We start from the raw sequence: 26724 nt of genomic DNA, 5'->3' as shown, positions 1-26724 counted from the left end.
GGCACACCTCTGTGAGGAGGGAGGGCACAGAAGCCACCGTGCAGGGATGTTCCCATGCTACCAGGGATGTTCCCGTGCTACCGGCAGCTCTGGAGCGATTCCCATCCAGCCGTGAAGGCGTTGCATGGAGCTGAGGGGAGAGGAAGCTCGGGTGGCTTCGGGAGACGAAGGTACAGTGGTGAGGAGTCCCTCCCACTGCCCTCTCCTGGGAGGTCTGAGGGCTGACCTGGCTACTACCTCAGAAATCCTGGGATTGGGCACTTTCGCCAGGCTGCAGGTTAGTCCGGAGCTTGTACATGTGATCTAAGGCTTGGGTAAGGAAAGTCCCCGTCGTGTTGATCTCCATCAAGGTCAAGTTATCCAGCTAAAAGAGACAAACAGCAGAGCCTGAGGAAACAGGAGGACACAGCAGAGGATGAGGAGCGTGGAAAGCAGCTCGGCAGCACGCACTTTTCCTTCGGGGACACTCCAAGGGACTGACCCAGCTGCCACCCCCAGTCCAGAGAAGCACAGGAGCAACGAGAGCACCACTTCCACAATGCCCGGGGAGCTGCGACCAGCCCATAACGCCAGCTTTCAGCACACGGCTTCGGTTCCCAACTGACATACCCACATGCCTCAACCAGCGTTTTTCAGGAGCAGCTCCCGTCAGCCCCAAGCCCACGCGATCGCATGGCAGCTGGGACCCTCCCAGCACAGAGCTGGCCACCTTGGCCAGTTGGTCACCTTGGCGTGAGCCTCCTGCTGCCTGACGAAGCTGTCTGCAGACAGCCGCAGCTTGGCTATCCGCGTGTCCCAAGTCTCCTTCACCAGCGTTCGGATCTCGTCGGCTTGGGGGATGTTGTCCGAGGCACTGGGGGAGGAGAGAGAGCGGATCAGCACAGGCTGCGGGGGACTTGGACGTTATGTTGTCGGAGTAAGCCACGCTGGCAGCTTCTCAGCCCTCCGAGGTGTAAGCAGAGTGAAAAAACCTGCAGCTCAACATTAAAATCCAGCCTGGCACCTCTGCTGCTGGGATTTTCAGGACCGTTTATTTACCCAGGAATGCTCAGCTCTGATGCAGCATCTGCTTCTCACTAGAATCCTTCTGCTCTTTAATTGCCCAGCTGGTTCGAGGTGCACAGAGGGCCAATAAAGCGGCCAAAGTCCCAGGCAGCCAGGGAATTGGAAGGACTCGGCCGCGATTAGAGCCCCAGCTCTGTGCTCCCGTGGCTCTAGCAGAGAGCACGAAGTCGAAAGGACTGCACGAGCTGTGCCACATCCTCCCATTAAGGCAACTCAGCACTGCACGAGCTGTGCCACATCCTCCCATTAAAGCAACCCGGCGCTGCCATAAGGACCTCGAGAGATCAGATCAACTCACAGGGACAGAACTGGCAGGGTTGTTCTAGCGTGAGAGAAGGAGCTGCACGCCAAGAGCATCATCTCCAGAGGAAAAGCCAGGGCTTAAACGGCCCCACCGTAACCGAGGGCTCCAAGTCAGGAGAGTCCGCGCTGAGAAAAACACCAGCCAGCACATTTCACAAGTGAAATGCCTCAGCAGGCGTGAGCTCAGACTCGGAATATCCCTGGTCTGCTGTCTCTCAGGCCGAGGAAAGAGGAGCTTTCCTCCTGAAGGAGAGCCAAGGCAGAAGCCTGGGGGGTTTAGGCTGCTGAACAGATTGCAGCCGTGGAACGTGTGGCTGATCCTCGCGGCCTCTCCGCTCAGCAAAGCGGCACAGCCCAACGATCAGGCTGCAGAATAAGCAACCCCAAAGTTACTGAAACGCCAAGAAAACTGCTGCAAGGAGATCTTGGCACGCTGTGGAACAGACCTCCATTAACTCTCACTTTCCCACCGCCCTCTGGGGGTGCTGCCAATGGAAGCCTGAAAAATCATCTATGCAGCACGGGTGGAAACTGGTACAACACGTCTCCTACTTACTAGTTTAACAGCAGCTTTGTGAGTTCCATGTAATAGGGACTGGGCATCGGAGTGAAGGTGTCCTCTTTACGTTCCTGGTCCCGGATTTCCTCCAGTTTTTCTAAAATACAACCAGGGACAGTCAGGCATTGCCAGACCTTCGATGCTGCAAGCACGTTTTTACCCTCCAGGAAAAGCCACACACTATTTCTGCAGGACTGACTCCATGTCCGAGCTTGAATCGATGTGTGGACACAAAAAGGCTTCTGTAAGGAAGCTGAATCTGCACCAGCTCGGTCCCCAAACCCACCACCTGCTGGGAGACGGCCCCTTCACCCACAGCACACTTGTGCCAATGAGCATTTGTGCCCTCCAAGGGACAAAGCAGGAATGCTCGGTGCAGGCCTCTCTCTTACTGCAGCTCCACGAGCATTTCCTTCTTTCTCACTTTCCCTTGAGACAACAAAGAGGAGGGTGTCATGATTCTCACTTCTTAGAGAGGGAGGTGACCTTCCGTTTCCGATGCCTTTGAGGAAAATGGTTTTGTGGAGTGAATGAACTGGTGATGAACACACATCTATCCTGGGCTGCATCCAAAGCAGCCTGGGCAGCAGGTCGAGGGAGGGGATTCTGCCCCTCTACTCTGCTCTCCTGAGACCCCCCCTGGAATACTGTATTGAGCTCTGGGGTCCCCAACACAAGAAGGACATGGAGCTGTTGGAGCGGGTCCAGAGGAGGCCACAGAGATGATGCGAGGGCTGGAGCACCTCTGCTATGGAGACAGGCTGGGAGAGTTGGGGCTGTTCAGCCTGGAGAAGAGAAGGCTCCGGGGTGTTCTTATTGCAGCTTTCCAGTACCTAAAGGTAATGGCCTACAGGAAAGCTGGAGAGTGACTTTTTACAAGGGTGTGTAGTGACAGGACACGGGGCAATGGATTTAAACTGAAGGAGGGGAGATTTCGATTGGGTATAAGGAAGAAATTTTTCACTCAGAGGGTGGTGAGACACTGGAACAGGTTGCCCAGAGAAGTTGTGGCTGCCCCATCCCTGGAAGTGTTCAAGGCCAGGTTGGATGGGGCTTTGGGCAACCTGGTGTAGTGGAAGGTGTCCCTGCCCATGGCAGGGCAGTTGGAACTGGATGATCTTTGAGGTCCCTTCCAACCCAAACTATTCCATGATTCTATGATTCTATGACTTAACTGGGAAGATTACATCTCCTGTAAATGCAAAGAATTCCAATGGTGGAACATTAGATCCTTCTCTCAGAGTTACTTTGTGTTTGTTGAATTAAGCTTCCCACTAAAGGTGAACACCAGGAACTTTTTTAATTTCCTGTTTCTGCTGCACCCGCTGACGCCCAGGGCCGAAGCCGCTGTCCTTACCAACGTCCATCCATTCCGGAGGAATCAGCCGACACTTCTGCCTCTGCTTCAGATTAATGGCCAACCAGACAGGGACCTCCACCGGCAAGCCAGGATTGAAGGGACCCAGATCCCCCTGGAAGATGAATGGAAGATGGGAATAAGGCAGCGGTGAGGGCTACGACACCGCAGCACCTGGCTGCTAATTTGGCCTCTGCCACCTCTAGAGAAAAGGAGTTTTCGGGGGGTTTGGAACAGCATCTGAACTTGCTCCTCTCGCTTCCCATCATTCTTGCTCTCAGACTTTTCCTCCTCTCCCTTGAGAAGCAATAACTTATGCTTCCAGCACGTTTTCTGTTTCAAAGCGTTTCACGGAATTTATAGCCAGAAATCACATCCATGGTGGAAACGCAGCCCCCCGGGCTCGGGCTGGGCGCAGCTCGCACCCCGGCACGGCACATCCCAGCACCCACTGCCAGGGCTGGGGGCTCAGCACCCAGTGCAGCCGGGCACTCCCCACAGCCAAGGCTCGGGTGCCAGGGGCGAAGGCATCAGAGAGGTGGGGGGGGACAACACTGTCCCCTCCCAAACCTCCCGGGGGGCTGCCCTGCCCCTTCCAAACCTGCTCCCCGTCCCCAAATCCCTCCCTCCCCATCACACCAGACCCTCAAACCTTCCTGCCGCATCCCATCCCCCTGCCCCATCCCCAGCTGCCCCAGCCCGTCCCCAATCCCCTCAGCCCCTGTCCCCCCCTCTCTCCAACTCCTGCCCCTCAATCCCAATCCTCCAGCCCTAATCCCTCTTGTCCCCCAGGCCTGTCCATAATCACCCAGACCCTGTCCGCCATCTTCCCACGCTCTGCCCCCAACCCCTCCCAAATCCTGAACCCCCCACCCCTGTCGCCCCCCCCCCCCCCCCCCTCCCCGTCCCCCACGTCTGTCCCAGCCCCCCCCGCCCCCTCGGGCCCGGGCCCAGCCCCGCCGACCCCGATGAGGTGGATCCGGTCGAGGCTAAAGTTGGGCACGATCGTCACCAGCTCCTTCTCGGCCAGGAACTCCGCCTCGGCCGGCTCCATGGCGGCGGCGGCGAGAAGGAGCCCGGGCCGGCAGCGAACCGGCACCGGGACCGAACCGGAACCGGAAGCGGACCCAGGCCCACCCTCCCCATTGGCTGCGCGGCGATGAGGCCCCGCCCACAGCGCTCCGCTTCCCGCCGCCGGGTGCGTTTTCGCGGTCTCCGCGCGGGGGCGGGGTCTAGGGCAGCTCGGAGCACTCTGATTGGTTTCCTACGGTTGGCGCTGGCCGGCCATTGGTTACCATGGCGCACCCCTTTCTGATTGGCTGTCCTACTCGCGCCTCGCTCCGGTCCCGGCGGAGGCAGGTCTGGGGCGGTCGCGGTCAGACCAATCCCGGCGCCCTCTGAGGGAGCTTGGCCAATCAGCGCTCAGCACTTGTTGCCGGGGCGCCGCGGCGCTGCCCCGCCCTCACCGTCTGCGCGTGCGCTCGGCACCAGCCGCTGGCGCCCCCTGGCGGCCGGGAGGAACAGCGCCGCGCGGGGACGCGCTCGGGGACGCGCGGCGGCGGGTCGGTGTCCGTAGCACCCGCCCCGAGCGTGGGGTGCCCCGGCGCGGCCCGGCGTGCCCTCCCTCCTGCGCAAGGACCGGCAGCGGCTGTCCCTGTGCGGCCGCCCGTGCTCAGGCACCCACCTGCTCCCATCCGTCCTGTTCCTCTGTTCATCATCCTGTCCGTCTGTCCGCCCACTCCTCCGTCCGTGCCTTCATCTACCCACCCATGCCTCTATCCATCCATCCATCCATCCATCCATCCCTCCCTCCCTCCCTCCCTCCATCCACTTCCCAATCCACCCACCCACTCCTCCATCCATGCCTTCATCCACCCATCCATGCCTCCATCTATCCATCCATCCATCCATCCATCCATCCATCCATCCATCCATCCATCCATCCACTACCCAATCTGCCCACTCCTCCATCCATCCATCAATCCACCCTTCCATTCCTCCATCCGTCCATCCATGCCTTCACCCATTCATCCACACCTTCACCCACCCATCCCTCCCTCCGCCCGCTCACGTCTGGCCCAGCCGAGCAGCCGAAGCAGCCGGTCCCCACCACTCTGGGTGATTTGGGGGGGCTGCAGCCCAGCTTGTGGGTCACCATGGAAACAGAACCCCCCAAACGATGCCAGCTCTCCCCCGTCCCCCACCCCAGCCTCCCAGGACACCCATGGGAACGACCCTGACCCTTGGGGTGAGGATTGCCCCAGGGGCACCCCTGGGCTGGGGTGGGGGGGCTAACTCCTGGGAACCCACCCCGCACCGGGGGCTGCAGGAGGAGGGTCCCACCGCCCCCCGCATCCATCACCCGAGTGCCGCCGGCACACGCCGCGGCTCCGCCGCTCGCTCTAGAAACGGCTCCGCCACGCTGCGACTCCACTCCTGTGTCTTCTGCCATCTGCTACTGTCATTAAAAAATTAAATTTCCATCTGCTTTCACACTCCCGCCTCTCCCGCCGGCTCCTGGTGCCGCCGCTCCCCGGGAAGCATCGCCCCCGGCTCCCTCCCCGGGATGCGGCTGATCCGGCTGGGCCATGAGGGCGGGTTACAGGCGACACCGAGTTCGTTTTTCCGATGCCATTTGGAACCGGTTTGTCAATCCAGGCGCAGAGGCAGGGTGTATCCCGCTTTTGGCCCCCCATCGGCACAGGATCAGCTGCGGGGTGGTGGTAACAGGGGTGTTTTTTGGGGGGGACAGCCCACCCACCGCTCCGCCGACACAGCCCGAGGGAGGCGGCGGGTGCCAAACCGGGGGGCGCAGAGCCCCGGGGGCTTTATTCACTGGGGAGAAGCTGCGTGGTGCCACCCCCTCCCTGGGATTTTTAGGAAAAGAGAGAAAAACCAGTCACCGGTGTCCAAACCCACCCATGTGGCGGGTGCCCCATGTGTTCCCGGGCAGCTCCTGGGGTGCCGGATCCGGCTGATTCGCATCCCGGTGGCTGTGGCTCCATCCCAGCAGAGTGAGAACGCTGGACCGGTGCCCGCTGTGGTCAGCACTGGCTGCACGGCCCCCCCACCCGCCGAACCTCGCGGGCCAGCATGGTGCCCGTGGGCGTGGGCGGCGTGACGATGATGGAGGGCACGTGCAGGCGCTTGTCACCCGGCGCCGCCGAGGTCCTGTCGCTGCCGTTCCCGCTGCTCACGCACATCTTCAAGCCTGTAGGAACGGAAGGAGGGGGCACACCGAGGTGGGGGCACACCAAGGGGCGGAGGAGAAGACCAGGCGCGGCGGGCTGCAGCGTCCCCCCCCTCCCTGCCCTCCTCTGTGTTCAGCTCAACCCCTTACGAGCCACTAGAGAATCCACAGCTGCCCTCAGCAGCCAGGTCCAGCCTCGCACCTCCTCCCCAGCTGGATTTTGGGGTGTTCGATAGAGGTGGATAACGCAGCCCCCCCCCTCCCCGCAGGGCGCAGATCGCTTTAATCTGCTTTTTTAATCAGGAGAAAAGCCCTGTGCGGCGCAGGCAGCAGCCAGGGAGGTTTCAGCTCTTCCCAAGCAGGAAAATGCCCGGAGGGGACAGACATTGATATTTTTAATCTCTTTTTAATTAAGGATAAAGCCCTGCCTTATGTAAGGGAGGTGGAAAAGGGAGAGGGGGGTCTTTTATTGCAAACTCCAAACTTGTCAGAGGGGTCTGGAGGATAATTTAGGGCTCTGTCCTGGATTTGGGGTAGGACAGGGACTCTCTGGCTGCCTCAGTTTCCCCTCTTCAGTCACCCTATGTTGGGCTGGAGGGTGATCTGTGGGGATTTCAGATCCCCCAGATCCCACACCACCAGCCCCACCCTCGGCATCCCCAACCTGGGGAGGGGACACAAGGGCACAGAGTTCATTTTTTGGGTGCCCCATCAAATCTAGCATCTCACGTAGGGCTTGAGGAAAGCTAAGGAAGAAGCAACTCCGGATCTCAGAGAGGGATGCTCATTGGCTCCCATCCCTAACGAGCCCCAGGATGATTAATACGAGCTCGTCAGGGGTCAGTGCTGGGATACGGAGCTAATGGGAGATGCGATGTCCAGCCTTCGCCCTGCTCACCCGGGCATTAAAAGCTCCCGCTTTCCTCTCCCTGCAGCCATTGCTGCTGCCAGCCCCAGCCTAATTCCATTAAGAAAATTCAAGTGGAGGGGGAAAACAGCAGGATAGAAAACTCCTGGGTTGGAATATCCTTTGGGAGAACTCAGCAAGGAAGGATGAAGGATGCTCTGGGGTCAGCTCAGAGGCCGGGAGCCGGGGTACCCCAGCTCCCAGCCTCCGGGCTGACCCCTGAGCATCCCATCCATACCCTGAGAATCCCATCCATGCTTTTTCCCACCTCTAAGGAACCCCCACTTGATTTCTTGAGGGATGCCATCAGTACAAGGGTGCTCCGGAGCAAAGGATGTAGGACTGAACCCTTTACATTTCCATAGGGTTGGGAAAAGAGGTTCTGGGGTGATGCAGGAGCAACAAGTCACCCTTGAGACTGGTATAAACGCCACCAAGACCCCAAACCACACCAGCACAAACACCTAAAGCTCCTCCATATCCAACCACCCACTCAGACGCCTTCCCGGAGCGGGAGAAATCCCAATGTTGCTCCTGACTTACCTTTTAGGCAGGAGAACTTGAGCCCCATGTTTTCATCCTCTTAATGGGAGCCAGGTCTCCAGCCCCGCCGCCGCTCCTCGCCGCTGGCACTGCGGAAGAGAGGTGAGGGTTGCAGGAAGCGATGCTGGGAGGAAGGAGAGCAAACAGCATGCACCCATGCTTGCGTATATATACGTATGTCTTTTTCTATAGGCGCCTGGGCATGACAGGAAGTATAGCTGCTCTGTAGCGAAAACCACTAGTGATGTCACAGCGTTTTAGTGACTCCATCTCGGCCGCCAAGTTTCAGGAGGAACTTTTTTGGGAGAGTGGAGAAGGAGCGGTGAGTTCCATCCCGCTTTCTCCGCTCACGGGGCCGGTGCTGCAAACGTTTGCAGGCGAGAAGGGCAGGAGCAGGAGGAACGAGGTCGTTATTTGGGAAGGGAATGGGTGTTTTTGGGGAAAAATCTGAGCCCATGCGTGGGAAATAGAGGGATGATCGGCTGCGGCATCGCGCCGGGGCTGCACCCCTTGGGACTGAGACAGAGCAGCCGGCAACAGTTGGGGATGCGCCGCCAGGGAGCACGTTGTCCTGCTCCCTTTGGGCATCACTGATGCACCAAGAGCTCTTGGGTAAACGATTCCCATTGCTAGACATCACTTTTTCAAATTATTCTGGGTAAAAATCCCTTTCCTGGGAAATCCGCATCCCTCCCGCCCACAGCTGCTGGGAAAAGCTTACTGGGATGGGGGCAGTGACTCAGTTTGGCTCCTCCAAGCTCCGGGGCTCACAGAGAGCGGAGCAAACCCTCTGCTCCCCCTGCCCCACCTCCGCCACGGCTTTACTTGGCCTTTCCTAACAGCCTTGAGGTGTGCCAGGGAAGCGGGAATTTGCCATCCCTGGGTTTAATTCTGCATTTTTTTATCAGCTCCCCACAGGCATCTGGAGCCATGTCACCCCCACGGCCAGGGAGCCTTGCCAGGACGGGGAGCAGAGACCTCCGGGACCCCCCACTTTGCAGCTATCGCAGCGGCTGCCTAAATACCAAAAAATGCGTTTTGAGGCAAATTCTCTGTTTTTTGGCACCAGATCACTCACCTCAACCGCTCGGTGCTGGAGAAGGCTTGTGCTGGGGATGCCCAGCCCCATGGTGCAGGGAGGGGGGGGATCTTTGGGACCTGACCGCCATGGCCAAGCCCTCATGGGATGCAACAGCCCCTCCCCACCACCGCTGGCTTTCACCCCTCCATCCCTGCCATGGCCAAACACCAGCACCGCTCATTCGCCGCACTGGGAGAGACGCCTGGGGAGGGAATTTCCCCCCCTCCGGTCAGCATTTCGGCAGGACTTCTGGTGGTTGGTGCTGGGGCATCAACTTTGCTTCCGTGCCACCACCAGGCCAAGAAGTATTTGCATTCCCGACGAGTTCACGCTCCAAAAACCCCCAGACGCTCATCGCAAGCGTCACCAGCGGAGCCGTGGTGGAGGAGGGGGGTGCTCAGCCGGTGCGTGGGGCTGGGGGTGCTCCGAGGGGGTGACACTTACCCGGTCCCGGGAGCCGGAGGAACGGTGCCCACCGTTGCATCCCACCTCCCCGCTGCGCCTGGCTGCTCTCGGATGCAGGAGGGGAGCGAGGGCACGAGGCTGGGTGGGGGGGTCCCGCTCAGGACCGGCCGTGCCCTGGGAGGGCGGGAGGAGGTGGCAGCGAGGCGGCTTGGGTTTTTGCAAGGTTGGCTTCTAACCTGGTTAATCAGGTTGGCGGAGCCCCGGCTCCTCCCATCCATCCCCCCCTTCCAGCCCCATCCAAGCCCAGCAAAGCCCTTGGGTGATGAGGAAACGCTGCTTTACTCTCACCCCACTGCACAATCCAGCCCGGTGCTGAGAGAGAGAGGAACAGGAGAGCCTCTTGTCTGCAGCCGAAGCCCCTGAACCACCGAGCATCCCTACAAGCAGTCAGACGGGCTACCAAGTGCCTAGAAGGGCAAGCAGCAGTTTGGTAGGAAGGTACCACGCCCAGCGCTGGCAGGACCCATCGGCATCCCTGAGATCCTAACGTCTAGAGAGCAGCGATGCTCCCACCCTCTGGCAGCATCTTCGCCTTCTCCAGCTTCCAGAAAGGGTCTTTTTCCCCTTCCCATCTGACCTGTCAGCCTGAAAACCAGCCCAGCAGTGGCAACAGCACCAGGCAGAAGGTTTCTCAGCACCCCCAGGATGAGACCTCCGGGTTGGGTACCACCCCACTGCAAGGATGCTCCGGGAAAAGGCTCTGCCTCCGGATCCGCCGCCTTTGCCTGCATTAAAAGCAGCCAGAGGGTTTTCCATGTTCACCTCCTCCGCAATTAAGAGGTGATGCCCCCGAGACGGCTCCTTTTCAGACAGAGCTGAAAAGCAGCAGTTCACATCCAGGGCGTTGAAGCGCAGGGAACGCCGGCCGTGCATTAAACACTCCGCTGCTGCAGGTGGGAACGAGGGGAAAGCTTTGAACTTCACCTGGAGATTGGAGCGAGCTGATCCCAGGAGTTTGGGAGGTCTCCAGTGAGATCAGAGCCCCATGCACGAGGCCAAGCCCTTCTGGGATGGGCATAAAGGGGAGTGGGGAGGGGAAATGGGTGGTTTTGCTCCTGTTTCTGCTGGCCTGGTCCCACTGTGCTTGGTGAAAATCATTAATATGGAAAAGGCTGATTTCCTTCCCAAAAGGGCTGATTTCCTTCCCGATCTGGCTCCTCCGATTTATCAAATAGCTTGAGCTATTGCAAAGCTTCAAGCTCAAGAGGTGGGCGGACGGCGCGGGGGAAAGGCTGCAGCCCCAGCTGCAGGCACTGCTCCTGGACGCAGAGGCCAAGGCAGAGATGTTTGCAAACTGTGGCTCTGGTTTTGCCCCAGAAAAAACAGATAAATTAACTGGTTCATGTGTTTTCTTCACCTATTCAGCTGCGAAGTCCAAGAGGTAGAGGACAAGGTCTGAGCCAGAGCCTGGCAAGCCCAGTCTTAGAATCATAGACCTCAAAGATCATCCAGTTCCAACCCCCCTGCCATGGGCAGGGACACTCTCCACTACACCAGGTTGCTCAAAGCCTCATTCAGCCTGGCCTTGAACACTTCCAGGGATGGGGCAGCCACAGCTTCTCTGGGCAACATGTTCCAGTGCCTCAGCACCCTCAGAGGGAAGAGTTTCTTCCTTATATCCAATCTAAATCTCCCCTCTTTCAGTTTAAATCCATTGCCCCTTGTCCTGTCACTACACACCCTTGTAAAAAGTCCCTCTCCAGCTTTCTTGTAGCCCCTTTAGGTACTGAAAGTCTGCCTTTCCAGTTCCCATCCCAACCTCAGTGCACACAGCATCCCGCAGGGCCAGGGACCCCTCACCAGCAGCCCTGACACTGCAGCCCAAATCCAGTCTGAGCAGCAGAACAGCCCCCCCCTCCTTCCCACATTAGCCATTCCGATGTCCCTCTCCAAAACTACCTGTCTGCTGCTGTCGGGTGAGAACAAACGGCTCCAAACCCGAGAGGGCTGGAATTAGCCTGGCCCAGGAGCAGCAGTTGTGGCTAAAACCGTGAGCGACGGCTTGCTGCGGCGGGGGGGTGAACACAACCATCAGGCTGCTGCAATGCCTGTGGTGAGCTCTGCGGGCTGCAGCACGGCTCCAGCTGGTGCCGAGACACCGGATTGGCACAAAGACAGCCTTGCACACCCCTTCCTCTCCTCCCCACGGGCTGGGAAGGAAAGACACCCTTGGGTAAGTCCGTAGGGTGGGGGATGGCCACCTCGAGGTGGCTGGGTACGGCCCGGAGAAAGCCGCCGGGTGACAGGCGTTGAGCTCAGGAGCAGTGCCACGGGCCAGACATCCCCTTTCCATGGGCACCACGAGACCCTCGTGCAGCCTTGCCTCTGCTCTGGGTCCCTCCCAGGAGCTCCCGATGCCCGTGGCGGGGCTGGGGTTGTGACATACTGAGCATCCCATCAGGGTAACTGGCCAAACCCCACCAAGAGCCAGCAGACTGAGGGAAGGAGATGGGCTCATAAAGCTTCCTTGGTGGGTCAGTATGGAGCTGGCTGACCCCTCCGGGTGAAAATTTGTCTCTCAGCTCGGGCAGCCACCCTGGGCGGTCCTCTGATGTGGCCAGTGACTGGTTTCCAGTCCTGGCCGTGGCCCATCGCAGCCTGTCCGCTCCTCTCCCAGGGCTGAGTGCTCCCCAACCCACCTCCCCCATCCTGCCCTGGTGCAGAGGAGGGTGGAGGGGGCTGAAGCATCAACAAGGAGGCGAGTTTGGTGGGCAACCTCATGACTTCACTGGAAGAGAAAGGGCTGGGTGAGCTCACGGCTCCCCGGACGCCAGAGGAACCGCAGGGAGAAGGGATGTGTTTTGCCAACACCGGCCACAAGAAAAGCTTCAAGCTGGAGAGTCTGGTGGAGCAGAGCCTGGGAGCCCACCACAGAGCTGCTCCTGCCAACACCAGCTGGGCTTGTTTTAGAAAGGAAAGAGGGGAAGCAGCTTTCTGGGTCACAGAGTCCCAGGGTCTGCTAACGCAGGTGACAACGTCACCCTGGCTCCGTGTGAACGGAGCTGCCAGCTCCCCGGCGTCACTCCTGGTCCGTGCAGGGGAAAGGGCTGGTCCCAGCCTAGCTCAGAAATGGCTCTGGGAAGGGGCTGCAGGGCCATTGCACAGGACTTGCTGAAGCTGGAGGTGGCAACCAGGCAGTAAGTGCTGGGAAGGGAAAAGCAACCCCCTCCCGGAGCCCACGCTGGGGGGAGGCTTGAAGCCATCCAGGGCAGGCGAGCGGTACCCGGAGGGGATGCCAGGCGTGGGAAGGGAGGAGGATGTCACGAGGAAGCGGCTGAAGATGCAGGCTCCGGGGAAACTGGAGCAGCTCCAGCGTTCCCCAAGCACAGGCTGTTGGCAGGACGGGCAGAACGAACCACCGGCAGGAACCGTGCAGGCAGAAAACACCCCCGAAGGAAAAAAAAAAATCCACCGGGCCGTGGCAGCAGCCATCCCGACCGAGCCAAGGAGCTGCTGCGGAAGGGGGTGGGAAGCAAAGCGGGAAGCAAGCACCTACCTGAAGCACAAAACCAGAGCGTGCCGGGCTCTCCTGCCAGACCTGCATCCAGAGCAGACCGCCTCCCTGCTGGGCATGGATTCAGCGAGCGGCTGGGAGGCCGTGGCTGGGAATTGGCTTAAGGACCTGGCCACGGCTGCCGCGCTTCTCGGCTCGCTGAGCTCCGGCTTAATCTCGGCCTAGCTTTCCCTTTTATCCCTTGCTACAACCTCGATCCGTTTTTTTTTTTTTTCCAATTAAGTCCATCTTTTAAGCTCCGGAGGGCATTTCTAGGAAGGGTTGCATTATTTCTCTTGGCCCTCGCGGGCTGACGCTGCGCAGACCGGGACATCCCTGGCACCGGTCCTGCCCGCATCCAGCTAAAGTGCTGCCACGCTGCAGCCGGCGCGGCGCTGCCTGGAAGCACTCAAGGAGTCACCCATTACCCCCAGCCCACCTACCAGGTGTTTTTATGAGCAGCGTTCCCTGCCTCCCTCATCGCAGCTCCGGCGGATCGCAAAGTGCCGAGCTCGTACGGATCGCTTCCACCTTTCGTGCGGTCCCGTTATCGGAAAACCTCGCCGGGAACCTCCCTGAATCCACGTCCGCCGCCTTTCGCAGGGCGACGGCTGAAAACCAACGGAAAACAGCAAAATAACGCAGCCGGGGCGTACTTTTGGATGAGAAGGCTGGGTGAAAGCGTGGTCTAAAAGCGACAGTAAAAAAAAATAATAAAAAAAAATATAAATAAATCGATAAAGTCCTCAGCGGATCCTTCGGCAGCGCGAAACCACTGCCGGCTGCGGGGCGGCGGGTAAGGCAAACGAGGAGTTTGCAGCGCAGGAGTACGACGTGCCGAGATGTTTAACTCCAGGCGGGAGCGCCGGCAGGATGGGAAGGAAGCAGTGTGCCCTGCCCCATCCCGACCGGCTCACTACAGCTCCTACCACCATGGATGGGCGACCCAGCTCCGCTCCAGGAGCCGAATTACCACCCGGGCGAGAGGCGCAGCTCCCAAATGCATGCTGAGTGCATTTCCCCTCGAGGCCATTTTCCAACCGCAAGTCCAGCCCGCTACCAGCCTCCTCCATTAGCATCGCCTGCTCTTTCCGGCTCCGTAATGCCCTCCGCCCCGGCATCTCCAGACGTTTCACAAATAGCAGCAGCAGCAGAGAGCAGCGATTAGGCCTCCTGCCAGGAAGCAAAGCCACCCGGCTTTGCTTGGAACAGGTGACATGGTGGTAGGTCTCTGCTCGTTTTCACGCCGACACTGGCTAGGGAACATCCCATGAGCAGCTCAGCCCGCAGGATGGAGGGATGGAGGAGCGTTCCACTTGCTGAACAAAGGAAAAACAACCCCCAAAGCCCTCACAAGCACACAGAGCAACGACCTCAGAGGGCATACGGCACCAGTAGGTTCCCCGGGAACAGGTATCTCACTTGTGAGCGTGAGCAGCTGATCCAAGACACCCCTTGGCTCTTGCCACCCATCTGCCCTTCCCACTCGTCGTGCCCCACAAGCCAGGAGGAGCAGAGACCATTCCCCGATGCGCATCTAGCCCCAACCAGCCACTGATTCTCCGGGTAATTTTAAGGCAGTCTCATTTCTCGGGGAAAATAATACCTCCAGGCCCCCCAAACTCACTGCTCCCTTCTGGGTTTCCCAAGCTGGATCTGTATGTGGATTCTTGACCACAGCTGGACGTGCCATCAGTTGGTGGCACACCTGGGGACAAGTCTCATGGCTGGCTGGGTCTCAGGTCATTCCGATCCTTAATTTCAAACCCAAACCCCATGAGCAACGTGTCCTCAAGGCTCTCCGTTCTCCCCCTTGTGACTAAAGGATTCAAGGTGAGCACTCACGTGGACCCAGCAGAGTAGCGTGTGTCCTCCCACTCAGAAACCCAACACTTTGTACTGGTATTTTCAGATACTTGCTGGGTCTATTTATTACTGTTTCGAAATATTGGAGTTGAAAGCGGAAAGAAATAATCCCATATGGGAATAATTTTGCATTTCTGAGTGCTTGAGGTCCTATGGATGAGGTGAAGAGCTGGGAGTTAAATGCCTGGGCAGGCAAATGCCAAATCTCCAAATCTTGGTGAATAAGGAAAAAAAAATAAAAATTCCTGCATGTCATTAATTGCTAACAAAACAAAAAAGAGTTAAGACATGCGCTCCCAGGGCTGTCTTCCCAGCTATCACGTGGGCTCCAGCAATGGATGCAGATGCATCCCCAAGATTTCTTCCCCTGGAAGTTTTAAAAGGGGTTACCTTGAATTCCTCCAGTGAATCCAACTGATCAGCCGACCAGAAAACCAGCATTTGCTCCTGCAGGTGGGTTTGGTACATCAGCAGGAAGGGGGAACACAGCCCTCGCTGAGCCCAGCAGCTTCCTCATTCTTTCAGGAGAGCCACCCTGGCTGCCTTGCCTTTAGGAAATTGCTGCCTTTTGTCCAGCCTTCAACGCAAACAGGACAGGGGAGATAAGATCTGAGCACCACAGTGCTTGTCCTTTTAGCTTAAAGCCAGCCCGGGCTTCTGCTGGTGGCAAAACGCTCAAAGGACCTCATTTAAAAAGCAAACAGAAGATAAAAAAAGGGAAAGAGAAAGCATTAAAAACTGCTCCCCTTCCAGCAACTGTCTCAACCTCCACATTAGTCGCAGAGAGCGTTTCTATCAGGTTCCAGACTAATGATACACATTTTGCTTTGTCCTACCACGATGAGGATGAGGGGGGAAGATTAGACTGAATTTGCATATACCCCACCAAAGCTTGATGATGAGATCTACTACAAAGAGTAAGAAATCCCATTTCCTGTGGCTCAGGTGACACAATCTCATCTAACTACAACATAAAACTACAACCTAACACATCCTGCTAAGATAACATCTGCCTCTGGAACAACAGGTGAGATTTTATGAGCGTTTGAAGGGAGTTAACACAACTCTTCCTGCATGTCCTTTTCCTGCAGCGTGTGTGACTCGCAGCGCCTGCTCCGAACACGTGTTGCCAGAGCATTGCTGTTTCCAGGATAATTTTTTCATACGGCCGTGGATGTGTAGTAAAACAGCCACTGGAACATGTTTTATCTCACCACTTGTGAGCTAGGTATGTGTTTTCATTGAACAGGTGAAAACATTCTCCTCTCCTGCAAGTGTAGCTGACTCACGCTTAGGAAAAGCTCTTGACTAGGTGCCAATCCCTTCTGGAATGCCCATCACACCCGACTACTGCATAGCAGGGAGACAAAATGAACTGGTCAAATCTTCAGCTCCTTCTCGGACAGGGAGCTGAACCTCAGACCTTACCTGGTGGCTTTGTGGAATCTGAACTGGAGGCATCCTGATTCTACTCACTGCTACAGAAGAGGGCTCTAGATTTACCCTGTCTCTCATTAAGACTAAGAGTAAAACTCGTGCTTATTTAAATACAAGCGGAGGTCAACCAAGAGGTTTTGACAATCTTATCCCTCACGTTTTAAAATAAGAACACCACGGAAAAAGCAGGAACTTGGAGCAAAGCCAGTCATTTGGTGGACATTTGGATCTTCCTTGTAAAAACATTTTTGGGTGGGAAGAGAAGGAAATCTAGAGAAACTGTTACAGGTTGAGGCTATGCTTAACGACAGTCTGCCAACCAGCCGCAAGGAGTAAGGCAACAAGACCTCAAAAGAACTGTACTAGTCTGTTATAAAGCTTCCTTGTCCAGCAAACTTATCCTTGGAAACAAACATTAATTAGAAAGACAGAAGCTGAACCAGACTATAGGCTCCTTGATTCCACATACTCCGATTGCTTGCCTTCGATTTGGAGGGATACACTTCAGACCCACTTAAATGGACACTGTACGAACGAGCTGAAAACGAGATCTGTTTATAAAACCCCAAGAGACGGCGTAAAATTAGTAAGGTATTTCACTCTCCTCTTCTTTTGTAGATTCAGACTGTTTCAGAACTGCCACTCAAACTCATCATTCCGCTTCCAGACCCTTTACAACTCGTTACACGAGTAACTGTGGTTGTGTGCCCAGAGAGAGCAGGAATCACTGGGAACTCTGCTCTAACATGTTCTCTGTAGCTGTGTCATGCTAAACCACTGCAAAACAGGTGACACGGGAGCACGGTACATGGTCCTCAGCAGTTTGTATTTTACTGTGCCGACAGAATGACATTTCCAAACCAGGCCAAATGAAACCGTTAACCTTCCATTTTATGTATTTGACCTTCAAATTTCTCATCTGAGGACAAGGCTGATTTGTTTTGAAAGGTATTTCCATAAATTGTTAAAAAGTAATCTCTCTAAAGATTAGAAAAGCTTAGTCAAAACTTTGTCATACGAAGAGTAGGGACAAGCAGAAGTAGTTGTGGTTTCGAAGGAATAGCAACATTCACTACAACTGGGACGGTGTCCACCAGGACAGCTGCAACCGACAGTCCGCAGCTCTTCCAAGGAATCTCACCAAAAAGATTCAATGGCTTACGGACACATCACTCTGCAACGTGACATGCCACTCCTTTTTTTAATCAGTCGGGTTTCCACACAAGGTACTGAATATTATTCTATTTACATTCAAAAATAGCATTTTTCTCTCTTCAGTACAGAGTGGGAATGCCCGTCAATTAGTCAGTAGGAACACCTCTAACACAGGTGGAGGACAGCTTTGTTGATCTCCGGGTTTGTCCAGTCATTCCGGATATCATCCAGATGATTATCAAAATCTACAAGCGTCTCGTACGACTTGCTGTCCAAGAGAGATGCAGCGATCCTCTGGGCTTCGGTCCAATCTTCACAAAAATCACTAGGACGTAAAACAACCAGGAATTAAAAGGAATCACAAAGAAACTCTCCACCACCTCCTCCACTCTGGAAATTAAGCCGCACTCTCCGCAACGTGGTCACGAAGCCAGAAGGCAGCTGTTCCCTCTCACCAGAGCAAAAAACGGCGTTAAAAGCACCGTCAGCTACACCCACCGCCCTCACAACGTCACTCATCACAAAGTTTTGCCCTTAACAGGCAACCTGTTTTTCCTTCCTACCCAAACACAAACAAACTCCGACGTTTACTCACACGTGCGGGTCCTTGCACCTCCACTTGTTCTCGTGAAGCTCGTAGACGTGGATGGCAGGCTCTACGCACTCCATTGTAAACTTGGTGTTATCCACCTGGTGTGCAACAGAAAAAGCCCACCTTAGGCTCCTCCTCAAGATCTCAAGTAAATCATAGAATGGTTTGGGTTGGAAGGGACCTCAAAGATCATCTAGTTCCAACCCCCCTGCCATGGGCAGGGACACCTTCCACTACACCAGGTTGCTCAAAGAGATGAAATAACAAAAAATAAAAGTCAGTTTTTACAAACAGGGCACCTTACACTAACTCGTCCACTGTTCTACCTTCAAATGAGGCAGATTTTACACATTTGAACTGCCAACTGTCAACTTTGTCACTGTGGCAAGGTGGCAAAGCATCATTTGCTCCATGTAGGACAAGAGCTGAAGTCACGGGAACGGGTGTGAAATCAGGAATACGCTGCCTTCCCTCCAGCCTTGCAAGCAGAGGAGGCCTGCCCTTCCTTTGAGATGACAGAGGGCTGTCTGCACAGCCCCTCTGCAGACCTACTAAGAACTTCACTGGCGACAGGTCACTGCATCTCTACAATTACCTGAAAGGAAGTTGTAGGGAGATGGGGGTCAGTCTCTTCTCCCACGTTATGAATGACAGGACGAGAGGGAATGGCCTCAAGTTACGCCAGGGGAAATTTAGGTCAGATATCAGGAAAAATTTCTTTACAGAGAGGGTTGTGAAGTATTGGAACAGGCTGCCCAGGGAGGTGGTGGAGTCCCCATCCCTGGAGGTGTTTAAAAACTGTGTGAATTTGGTGTTGAGGAACATGGTTTAGGGACCCTGACAGTGCAGGGTGAATGGTTGGACTCGATCTTGAGAGTCTCTTCCAACCGGATTATTCCATGATTCTATGATCTCTTCCCCAGAGCATTTGGAGGAAAGAGAAAAGGAGTTGCTTCACCGCTAAAGGATCCAGAAAATGGCACTTAAAGGCTGGTCCAACACCACGGTCATAGTGTTAACAACAGAGAGAGTTGGGGGAAAACAACGAAGCCACTTACCATGATGAGTGCTGTGTCGTTAAAGCCCTCTGCGATCCTGGAGGCCACCTTCTCCGCAACCTGGGTCGGACTGCAGCAGAAGGCAAAAGGAACTGTGTTAGGTGAACCATGACAGCTGAAACCAGCAGGAAACATGCTTAAAGAGATGTGAAAATAACACTGCGTGCTTACAAACAGGAACAAGACATCGAGCTGATGCTATGCATGACTGAAGTCAGGCCAAGAAAACCCCAGCTCCTCTCTCCAGCACGTGAGCTGGATCTTAGCTGTGCTTAGGCAACTGGTTTTGGAATGTTCACTGCACACTTGATGTGGAATCAACATCTGCAGCCTCCTCCCTTCTCCCACCAGACCAAAGACTGCAGGCACCTTGGCCCTGGCAGGCATTTAAAAAAGAAACTGAGTTTGCTCCCCAGCCTGCGTTTGAACCCACTCACTGCCCAGCTTCTCCACCAAAATCAGATCATCTTTTAAAGGAAAACCTTCACCGTGTTTCAAAGATGACAATCTCTACGTGGTGCCTGTTATCTTCACAAATTAAATTGGAGTTTAGAAAAAAAAAAAAACCACAAGCCTGGGATATTCTTTCAAACCTTAAACAGAACAAACTGTATCTTCTCCTTAAAAACGCCTCCAGTAGATTTATTTCCCTTGTAAGGAAAGGACAAATAATTCCTTCATGCCTGTTAGATACCTCAGCCGTCACGAGTATTACTTAAAAACATACTTGTGACTGAAGGGTATCCATTAACAAAATAACTGGAACAGAGTATAATACTTCAAACGAACTGTTCATGTATATTTTAAATGCCAGTATGATGCACTCTTGTTAGTCCTGATACTGGATTCGTCTAATAGGGGAAAATATTTGATGCCTAAATAAATTTGATACCTAAAACTCTATTGTGGTTCCACAGGAAAGCCCCTTTATTGCTTATTGAGTACTTTGAGTCAGCTAGCAGGGGAAAAAAAATGACTAATCCTGGGGAAAATAAGTGAAACGAGATGTCTCTGTTCAACTGACATCATCTTCCACTTCAAGAGCGTCTCTTTACCACGTAAGAAAATGCTTCAGTAAAACTCAGAGACAGTTGAGGAGTTTAGTAAGAATTAGGTCACTTGTGAAAGACTTTCCAAAAGATACTCGGAGTCATTTGAGTTTACAAGACATGTACTGCACAAGCAAAAGTGCCTGCAAATTTGGGCTATTTCCCTGACAACTGTAATTAAACTGGTTGGCAGTCGTTCAAGGACTGGCCTTTCATAGCACCCACCAAAGAGGAGTGATTCTGGAGAGCCTGAGGTTTCTGCTCCTGAGCAAAGGCCACATCCACCAGCACCACCAAGACAATGAGAAACCAGATGACAGTTGTCAAAGTGACACGATTGGTGTCGCTGATTTTTGCTGGCAGAGCCCAAAGCACCCCACGAAAGAGCAAACAGAAGGAAATGTGGCACCAACACACCTGGCATCTTTCACGCGCTCGTTCGCCTGGTAGTACCCAGCTATCACGTAGCTGTTCTCTTTGCACCAAGAGTCAATCTGAAAAAGTAAGTGGAACAATTAAGCTCAGGGAAAAAAAAAAAAAAAGAGAAAAAACCCCAGGGAACTAAGGAAATCTCATGTCTGACCTGCAAATAAAACAACAATTGAAGCATTACAGTATCTCTGCCAATTCCTTCTTTAAATATATACGTATTTATATATATTTCTGTGCTTGCTCACTGCAGAGTGTGGCTAATTGAACTAGAACAGAGGAACCAAACCGAACATTTGGATAAGGAAGGAAAACATTAACCAGGTGAAGCAAAAGAGCAAGAAGTTCTCTCAGTCAGAGCTTGGCCTAAATTTGAACGACAGGACTTGCACAGAGCTTTAGCTGCCTGGGAGAGGAGCCTGGCTCTCACCTGCAGCCCTCTGGGGCCATTTTCCGTCAGCGGTCCTTCAGCAGAGCCACTGCAGAAAACGCTGACCACGTGCCTGTGGGACTGTACTGTCACTTCAAAAAGAGCCCAGCAGTTTTATTTTGAATGTAACGTTTCTCAAGGCTCCAGTGTGATCTTCCAGCAGCCTCCCAGTACCTAAAGGGGCTACAAGAAAGCTGGAGAGGGACTTTTTACAAGGGTGTGTAGTGATAGGACAAGGGGCAATGACTTTAAACTGAAAGAGGGGAGATTTAGATTGGATATAAGGAAGAAACTCTTCCCTCTGAGGGTGGCGAGGCACTGGAACAGGTTGCCCAGAGAAGCTGTGGCTGCCCCATCCCTGGAAGTGTTCAAGGTCAGGCTGGATGAGGCTTTGGGCAACCTGGTGTAGTGGAGGGTGTCCCTGCCCATGGCAGGGGAGTTGGAACTAGATGATCTTTGAGGTCCCTTCCAACCCAAACCGTTCTATGATTTCTAGGCTACAGCATAAGCGTTTCTCCCCTTAATTAGCAAATAAAGCCTGAAGTGAAAGGCAAACACGAGGCAGAAAACGTTTGTCCCGTTTTCCCATCGTGCTCCGTTACAAAAAGGCTCTCGCCACAAAGCTGTTTTTCTTTGAGAGTTCCCCTGCGAGGGCAACAAACCACGGGAGCGACTTATCAAACACCGTGGGTGGATTCTCCACTCTCTAAAATCTTCCAATCAAAACTGAACACTTTTCTAAAAACACCCTCCAGCTCAGCTACAAGAGCAGGGCTTGATGAAAGAACTACTGGTGTAAATTCTCTTGTCTCTGCTATAGACGTGGTCAGGTCAGGCAGCTCCTCCTGTTTAACACCTGCGTGCAAATCCTTACACATATGCCCTTGTTTGCACACAACGTACACAACTTCTGAGCTACACAAGTACAAAACTTTCTGTTTGTTTTTTTTCAAAGTGCCTTTTCAGCATGTGTACACTCTGTTGCTTTTTGCTGGGTCCGACTTCCTCCTGCTGAGTCTGAAAATACATATTTATACGATGTTTCTCCTTATAATTGAGGATATCAAATCAGCACAATATGCAGCCCTGAAAGACAGAAGTGGAGAAAGCAGCTAGAAGTTTCCTTTGCAGTCTCTAGAGAGCATGCACCAAAAAAAACCTCAACAGCTACGTTAAAAGGGAATCCAAAAATACATCTGATGCTGACCTGTCGCATCCTGTAAGTCAAACCAATCTCGTTTTCAGCCATAATTATAGTACTAGACTGCGTAAACAACCAAACAAACACAAAAAGCCATGTGAATAATCTCTCCTCTACAAGGGATGACAAGGATTTATGTGATAAAAAGAAAAAATAAAGCTGTGTAGCCCTGCTATAGCTGAGGGCCAACTGCTGTTTCAATTACAAACCCATTTTGAGGGCTTAAACTAGGGGTTTAATTGCTAGTGGCTTGAAAGCTTGGCATTAAAATTAATAATAATAAAAAAAAGAAGTCCCATCAATTTAAAAATTAAAAACCTTAGTTCTAAATCTTTTTTTTTTGTGTACTGAAAACGGCCTTAAAAAAAAGAAAAAGGATAATTTTTACATTCTCTGTGCCCTAAGTGGTAATTAAAAACTGCTTCCATAAAAAAAAAAAAGGAAAAAAAAATATCTTTTTGGAATTAAAGCTGTTTCCACCTGCAATCTCCAAACATTCTCTAACCACAGCAGTAGCCTTGGCATCACGTTGCCCTGGGTATTTTTAGGCACATCCAGCCCTGACAAGGGCAAGCCAGAAGGGGACAAACCGCATCTCGCTCCCATGTGGCACGTGTCACCTCGGAAAAATCCAAAAGGCGGGTGGCACAGGGGTTTGGAAAAGCCCTGGGAGGAGAAAGGCTGTGACCTCCTGCCAGCTGAGCGCTGTGCCAGGCGGTGGAGAGTCAGCCCTGCACACAGAGGGGGAAGTGCTGCTTGGGTTTTTATTGTTTTTCTTTTTTTTTTCTTTTTTTTTTTTTTTTTGAGAAGATGTGGTTGCAAACCCACATCAATAGCTGAGAAATTCGAGGGCACAAAAAAAAAAACAGCAAGTGAAACTTAATTCACTTTTTCTTTAATGACTCCGTTTTCGGAAGGGATTTCAAACTGCCAAGGCAAAGTGGAAATTAAATCCACGTGCTCCTGCTCCCTGCCCCAGCTACAACCCTTGGGGCACTGCCGGGTGTTTACTAACACCTGATCCAGAGCTACAACCCTTGGAGCTCTGCTGGCTGTTTACTAACACCTGATTCTGTGGTTCCTTGCGCCCAGGCGGCTGCTAAAGCACCACTCACCACTTCTAGGAGTTACCACACGGACGAGCCCGTCTGAAAGGGCACCCTCCATTTTCGGATCAAACCTGGAGACTACTGCTCCCATCTGATGTTGTGGAATAACTTGGAGAAAGGAGGTGAAACTGGTGAGGCTGGTTCTAGAAAACCCTCACGCGTGTGGCCAGGCTTGGCCAAGAATCAGCAGGTGAACTGGAAGAGGAACAGATCCCACCAAAACCTGCCAAAGCTCCAAAATCCTTTAGAAACAGAGGTGTTCTCATCTCTGTTGACAAACACCCAGTTTGAACCATGCTAATCCCACTGATTTCTCCAGTAACTGTATGTTGTGTCGCAAGGAGCAGGCGAGAGTGCCCACCTTTCAAACCTTACCACAATAAAATCCGATTTTCACAGCTGTGCCAATATTTATTGGCACCTTTGCCCTTGTTTAAACAAAGAGCAGGAGCAGAAGGCCCTGGGCTCCTGTCAAACATCATGTTTTAAAGCTGCCAAGTGTCACAGGAGTCATCAAACGTGACAAAATATGTTTCAGCGAGTCCTAATCAACGGGGGAAATGCCGGGGGCTCCAAACTTTAACGTTTTGTAGCAAAACCCAAGAGTAAATATGTAAGACATTGACATTTCTGCAGTTTCATGACGATTTGCTGACTGTGGACGTGGCAAGATGTTTCAGATGTTGCAAGAAACAGGATTTGTTTCCTAATGGTCTGATCCTACAGCAAGATCTATGCCAGAAAACTACGCTGAAGGCTTCAGGTTCAAGAAAATTCACTGCCACTGATCCTGCAGCATGACATCTAGTGACAGGACAAGGGGCAATGGCTTTGAACTGAAAGACTGGAGATTTCGATGGGATCTAAGGAAGAAATTCTTCCCTCTGAGGGTGGTGAGGCACTGGAACAGGTTTCCCAGAGAAGCTGCGGCTGCCCCATCCCTGGAAGTATTCAAGGCCAGGTTGGATGAGGCTTTGGGCAACTTGGTGTAGTGGAAGGTGTCCCTGCCCATGGCAGGGGGGTTGGAACTGGATGATCTTTGAGGTCCCTTCCAACCCCAACCATTCCGTGATTCTATGATCTAATCCCGATTTAAAGACAAACCCAAATCCTACACTTACTTTAAACATGTTACATATGTTATTCCATACTTCACTAGCAACTTCCACTTACCCATTCCCAGAGGAAAAACTAATTACCGTGGCTCAGAAAGGTAAAGCCAAAGCCTTGCCTGCATTTGAGCAATTACAAACAGTATTACCACCTTTTACCCTAGCAGCAACGTGAGGAAAAACGTAAGCAGAAAGTTATTACACCAGCAGGATACATTTCTGTGCCACCCCTGTGCTGTCACACTGGTGTAAATATATTTAAAACGGACAAATTTTGTGTGCCCCATAGGGACGTGGCAAACCTGAAGGGCCAGAGCTCAGGCTTGGCCCCTGTTCCTATGCCTCCAGCTGCATTTCATCACACCCAGGATTCAGGAAGATCCCAACATCCCCATGGTATCATCTCAATGAGAGAAAAACGAATTTACTTACAAATAATTATTTTTTGATAAAACAATCTGTTGAACTGAGGGAAACATTTAGGGCAAGATGCCTACAAGACTAAGAAATGAGTAATTTTTCATAGGTGCCAAAAAGGGATGGATTTTCTCCTGTTAATAGAATCGTAGAATCACGGAATGGTTTGGGTTGGAAGGGACCTCAAAGATCATCCAGTTCCAATCCCACTGCCATGGGCAGGGACACCCTCCACTACACCAGGTTGCTCAAAGCCTCATCCAACCTGGCTTTGAACAATTCCAGGGATGTGGGGCAGCCACAACTTCTCTGGGCAACCTGTGCCAGTGCCTCACCACCCTCTGAGGGAACAATTTCCTCCTTGGATCTCAACTAAATCTCCCCTCTTTCAGTTTAAAGCCATTGCCCCATGTCCTGTCACTGCATGCCCTTGTAATAATGACAAATCTTCATGGATAGAAGAGTCCAGAGCTCAAATCCCAGCCAGGTCTCACTTCAGTGGCAGCCACACCTACCACGAAGGTGCCAAAGCACTTCTTTGCTCTGGATTTGCACCAGCCCACGCCAGCTCCCCACCACAACAAAATCCGAGCACGTTTCGCTCCCTTCACCTCCAGGTTTTGACAGAGGGACTCTCCCCACATGGAGTCAGCCAGTGGAACGGAGCTGTGGCCCAACACAGAATGGCTCCTGGTTTTCACAGCCAGGGAGTCGAGACTGGGAAGCACCAGCTCTCCAGTCCTGACACTGTTCTCAGCCCACCTGTGTGACAACAGAGGGTAAAACTGATTATCCCACGACAACTCCCTGCTTTCCCACAGCAGTGGGTGAGGTGGGGGATGTTGTAACGGGGAGTGCTCCGCTGCCCCCGGCTGTCCCATGGGTAACTCACCAACAGTGAGCTTGCCACACACCAGTGAGATTTCAGACCCCAGCAGTACGAAGAGATGTCAGTTTTTTTTTTTCCTGTTTAGGCTAATGGCTTCCACAAATTGGGAAAGTACACCAAAACGACTTAAGAAATACAAACTTATATGCATCTATACACTCCTGCTTGGAAACAAGAACATTCTTTTCCAGTTATAGAATCACGGAATGGCTTGAGTTGGAAGGGACCTCAAAGATCATCCAGTTCCAACCCCCCTGCCATGGGCAGGGACACCTTCCACTACACCAGGCTGCCCAAAGCCTCATCCAACCTCGTCAGTTAGCTGGCACTGCTCTTAAGTGCCCTAAAGGTAAGCTGGGAAAAACTCCTCCTTTTTTTTTTTCTGTAGAATAAGGACATTCCCTCTGGGAGTCACTCAGGGATAATGACACCAATACAAACAGCAGTTTCTCTGCACTAAAAAATAAGAAACTAGACAAAACCACGAGGCTCTATAGTGTCTCCTGCTGCTTCCCCAGCAGGACGCCGCGCAGGGGATGGGTCCCGCGGGTTCTCCCACTCTGGGAACACCCTGCTCGGCTCTCGGACGTGGCTGCCGCTGGCGCTGGGCTGGCGGTGGGATGATGCTGCCGCGCACCCCGCGCCCCACAGCCCCTCCCCGCCCGCCCCAGCCCCTCGCTCCCAGGCCCGGGGCCTTACCAAGGTGAGGGCCACCTCCAGCATGGGCGCCAGGGCCAGCGTGCCGTGGAAGAGCGGGATGCAGTCGACGAAGAGCGAGGGGGGCCCGGGCTGATCGCGGCGCGGGGCGCCCGGCGGCCGCTCGGCCACCAGCAGCCCGTTGACGGCGCAGTGCGGGTACTTGGCGCCGTGCAGCACCATCTTGCAGTAGGCCTGCGTGGTCAGCTTCATCCTGCCGCGGCGGACGGACGGTCCCGGTCCCGCTCCCGGTCCCCCGTCCCGTCCCGCTGCCCCTCAGGCCGCCAAGTGTCGCCAAACGCCGCCAAGCGCTGCCGGCGC

The 26724-nt window shown here is 53.6% G+C and overlaps 2 protein-coding genes across 2 annotated transcripts; both read right to left on the bottom strand.

The window, feature by feature from the left end:
• Positions 1-238: 238 nt before the first annotated feature.
• GINS2 (GINS complex subunit 2) lies at positions 239-4338 on the bottom strand. The gene is made up of 5 exons (XM_086621161.1): positions 4249-4338; positions 3285-3399; positions 1925-2024; positions 727-853; positions 239-364 (listed from the first exon to the last, which is right to left on the bottom strand). The coding sequence occupies exons 1-5, from the start codon at positions 4336-4338 to the stop codon at positions 239-241; spliced, it is 558 nt and encodes a 185-aa protein (XP_086477287.1).
• Positions 4339-17073: 12735 nt separating this feature from the next.
• EMC8 (ER membrane protein complex subunit 8) lies at positions 17074-26616 on the bottom strand. Its single transcript, XM_086621018.1, has 5 exons — positions 26407-26616; positions 20538-20614; positions 19072-19141; positions 18017-18111; positions 17074-17746 (listed from the first exon to the last, which is right to left on the bottom strand). The coding sequence occupies exons 1-5, from the start codon at positions 26614-26616 to the stop codon at positions 17587-17589; spliced, it is 612 nt and encodes a 203-aa protein (XP_086477144.1). The 3' UTR covers positions 17074-17586.
• Between the last annotated feature and the right edge of the window lie 108 nt (positions 26617-26724).

The sequence above is a fragment of the Tauraco erythrolophus genome, chromosome 15, assembly GCF_009769465.1.
Source record: "Tauraco erythrolophus isolate bTauEry1 chromosome 15, bTauEry1.pri, whole genome shotgun sequence".
NCBI lineage: Eukaryota > Metazoa > Chordata > Aves > Musophagiformes > Musophagidae > Tauraco > Tauraco erythrolophus.
The sequence above is the reverse complement of the archived record's forward strand: the minus strand, read 5'-3'. Positions and strand labels throughout refer to the sequence as shown.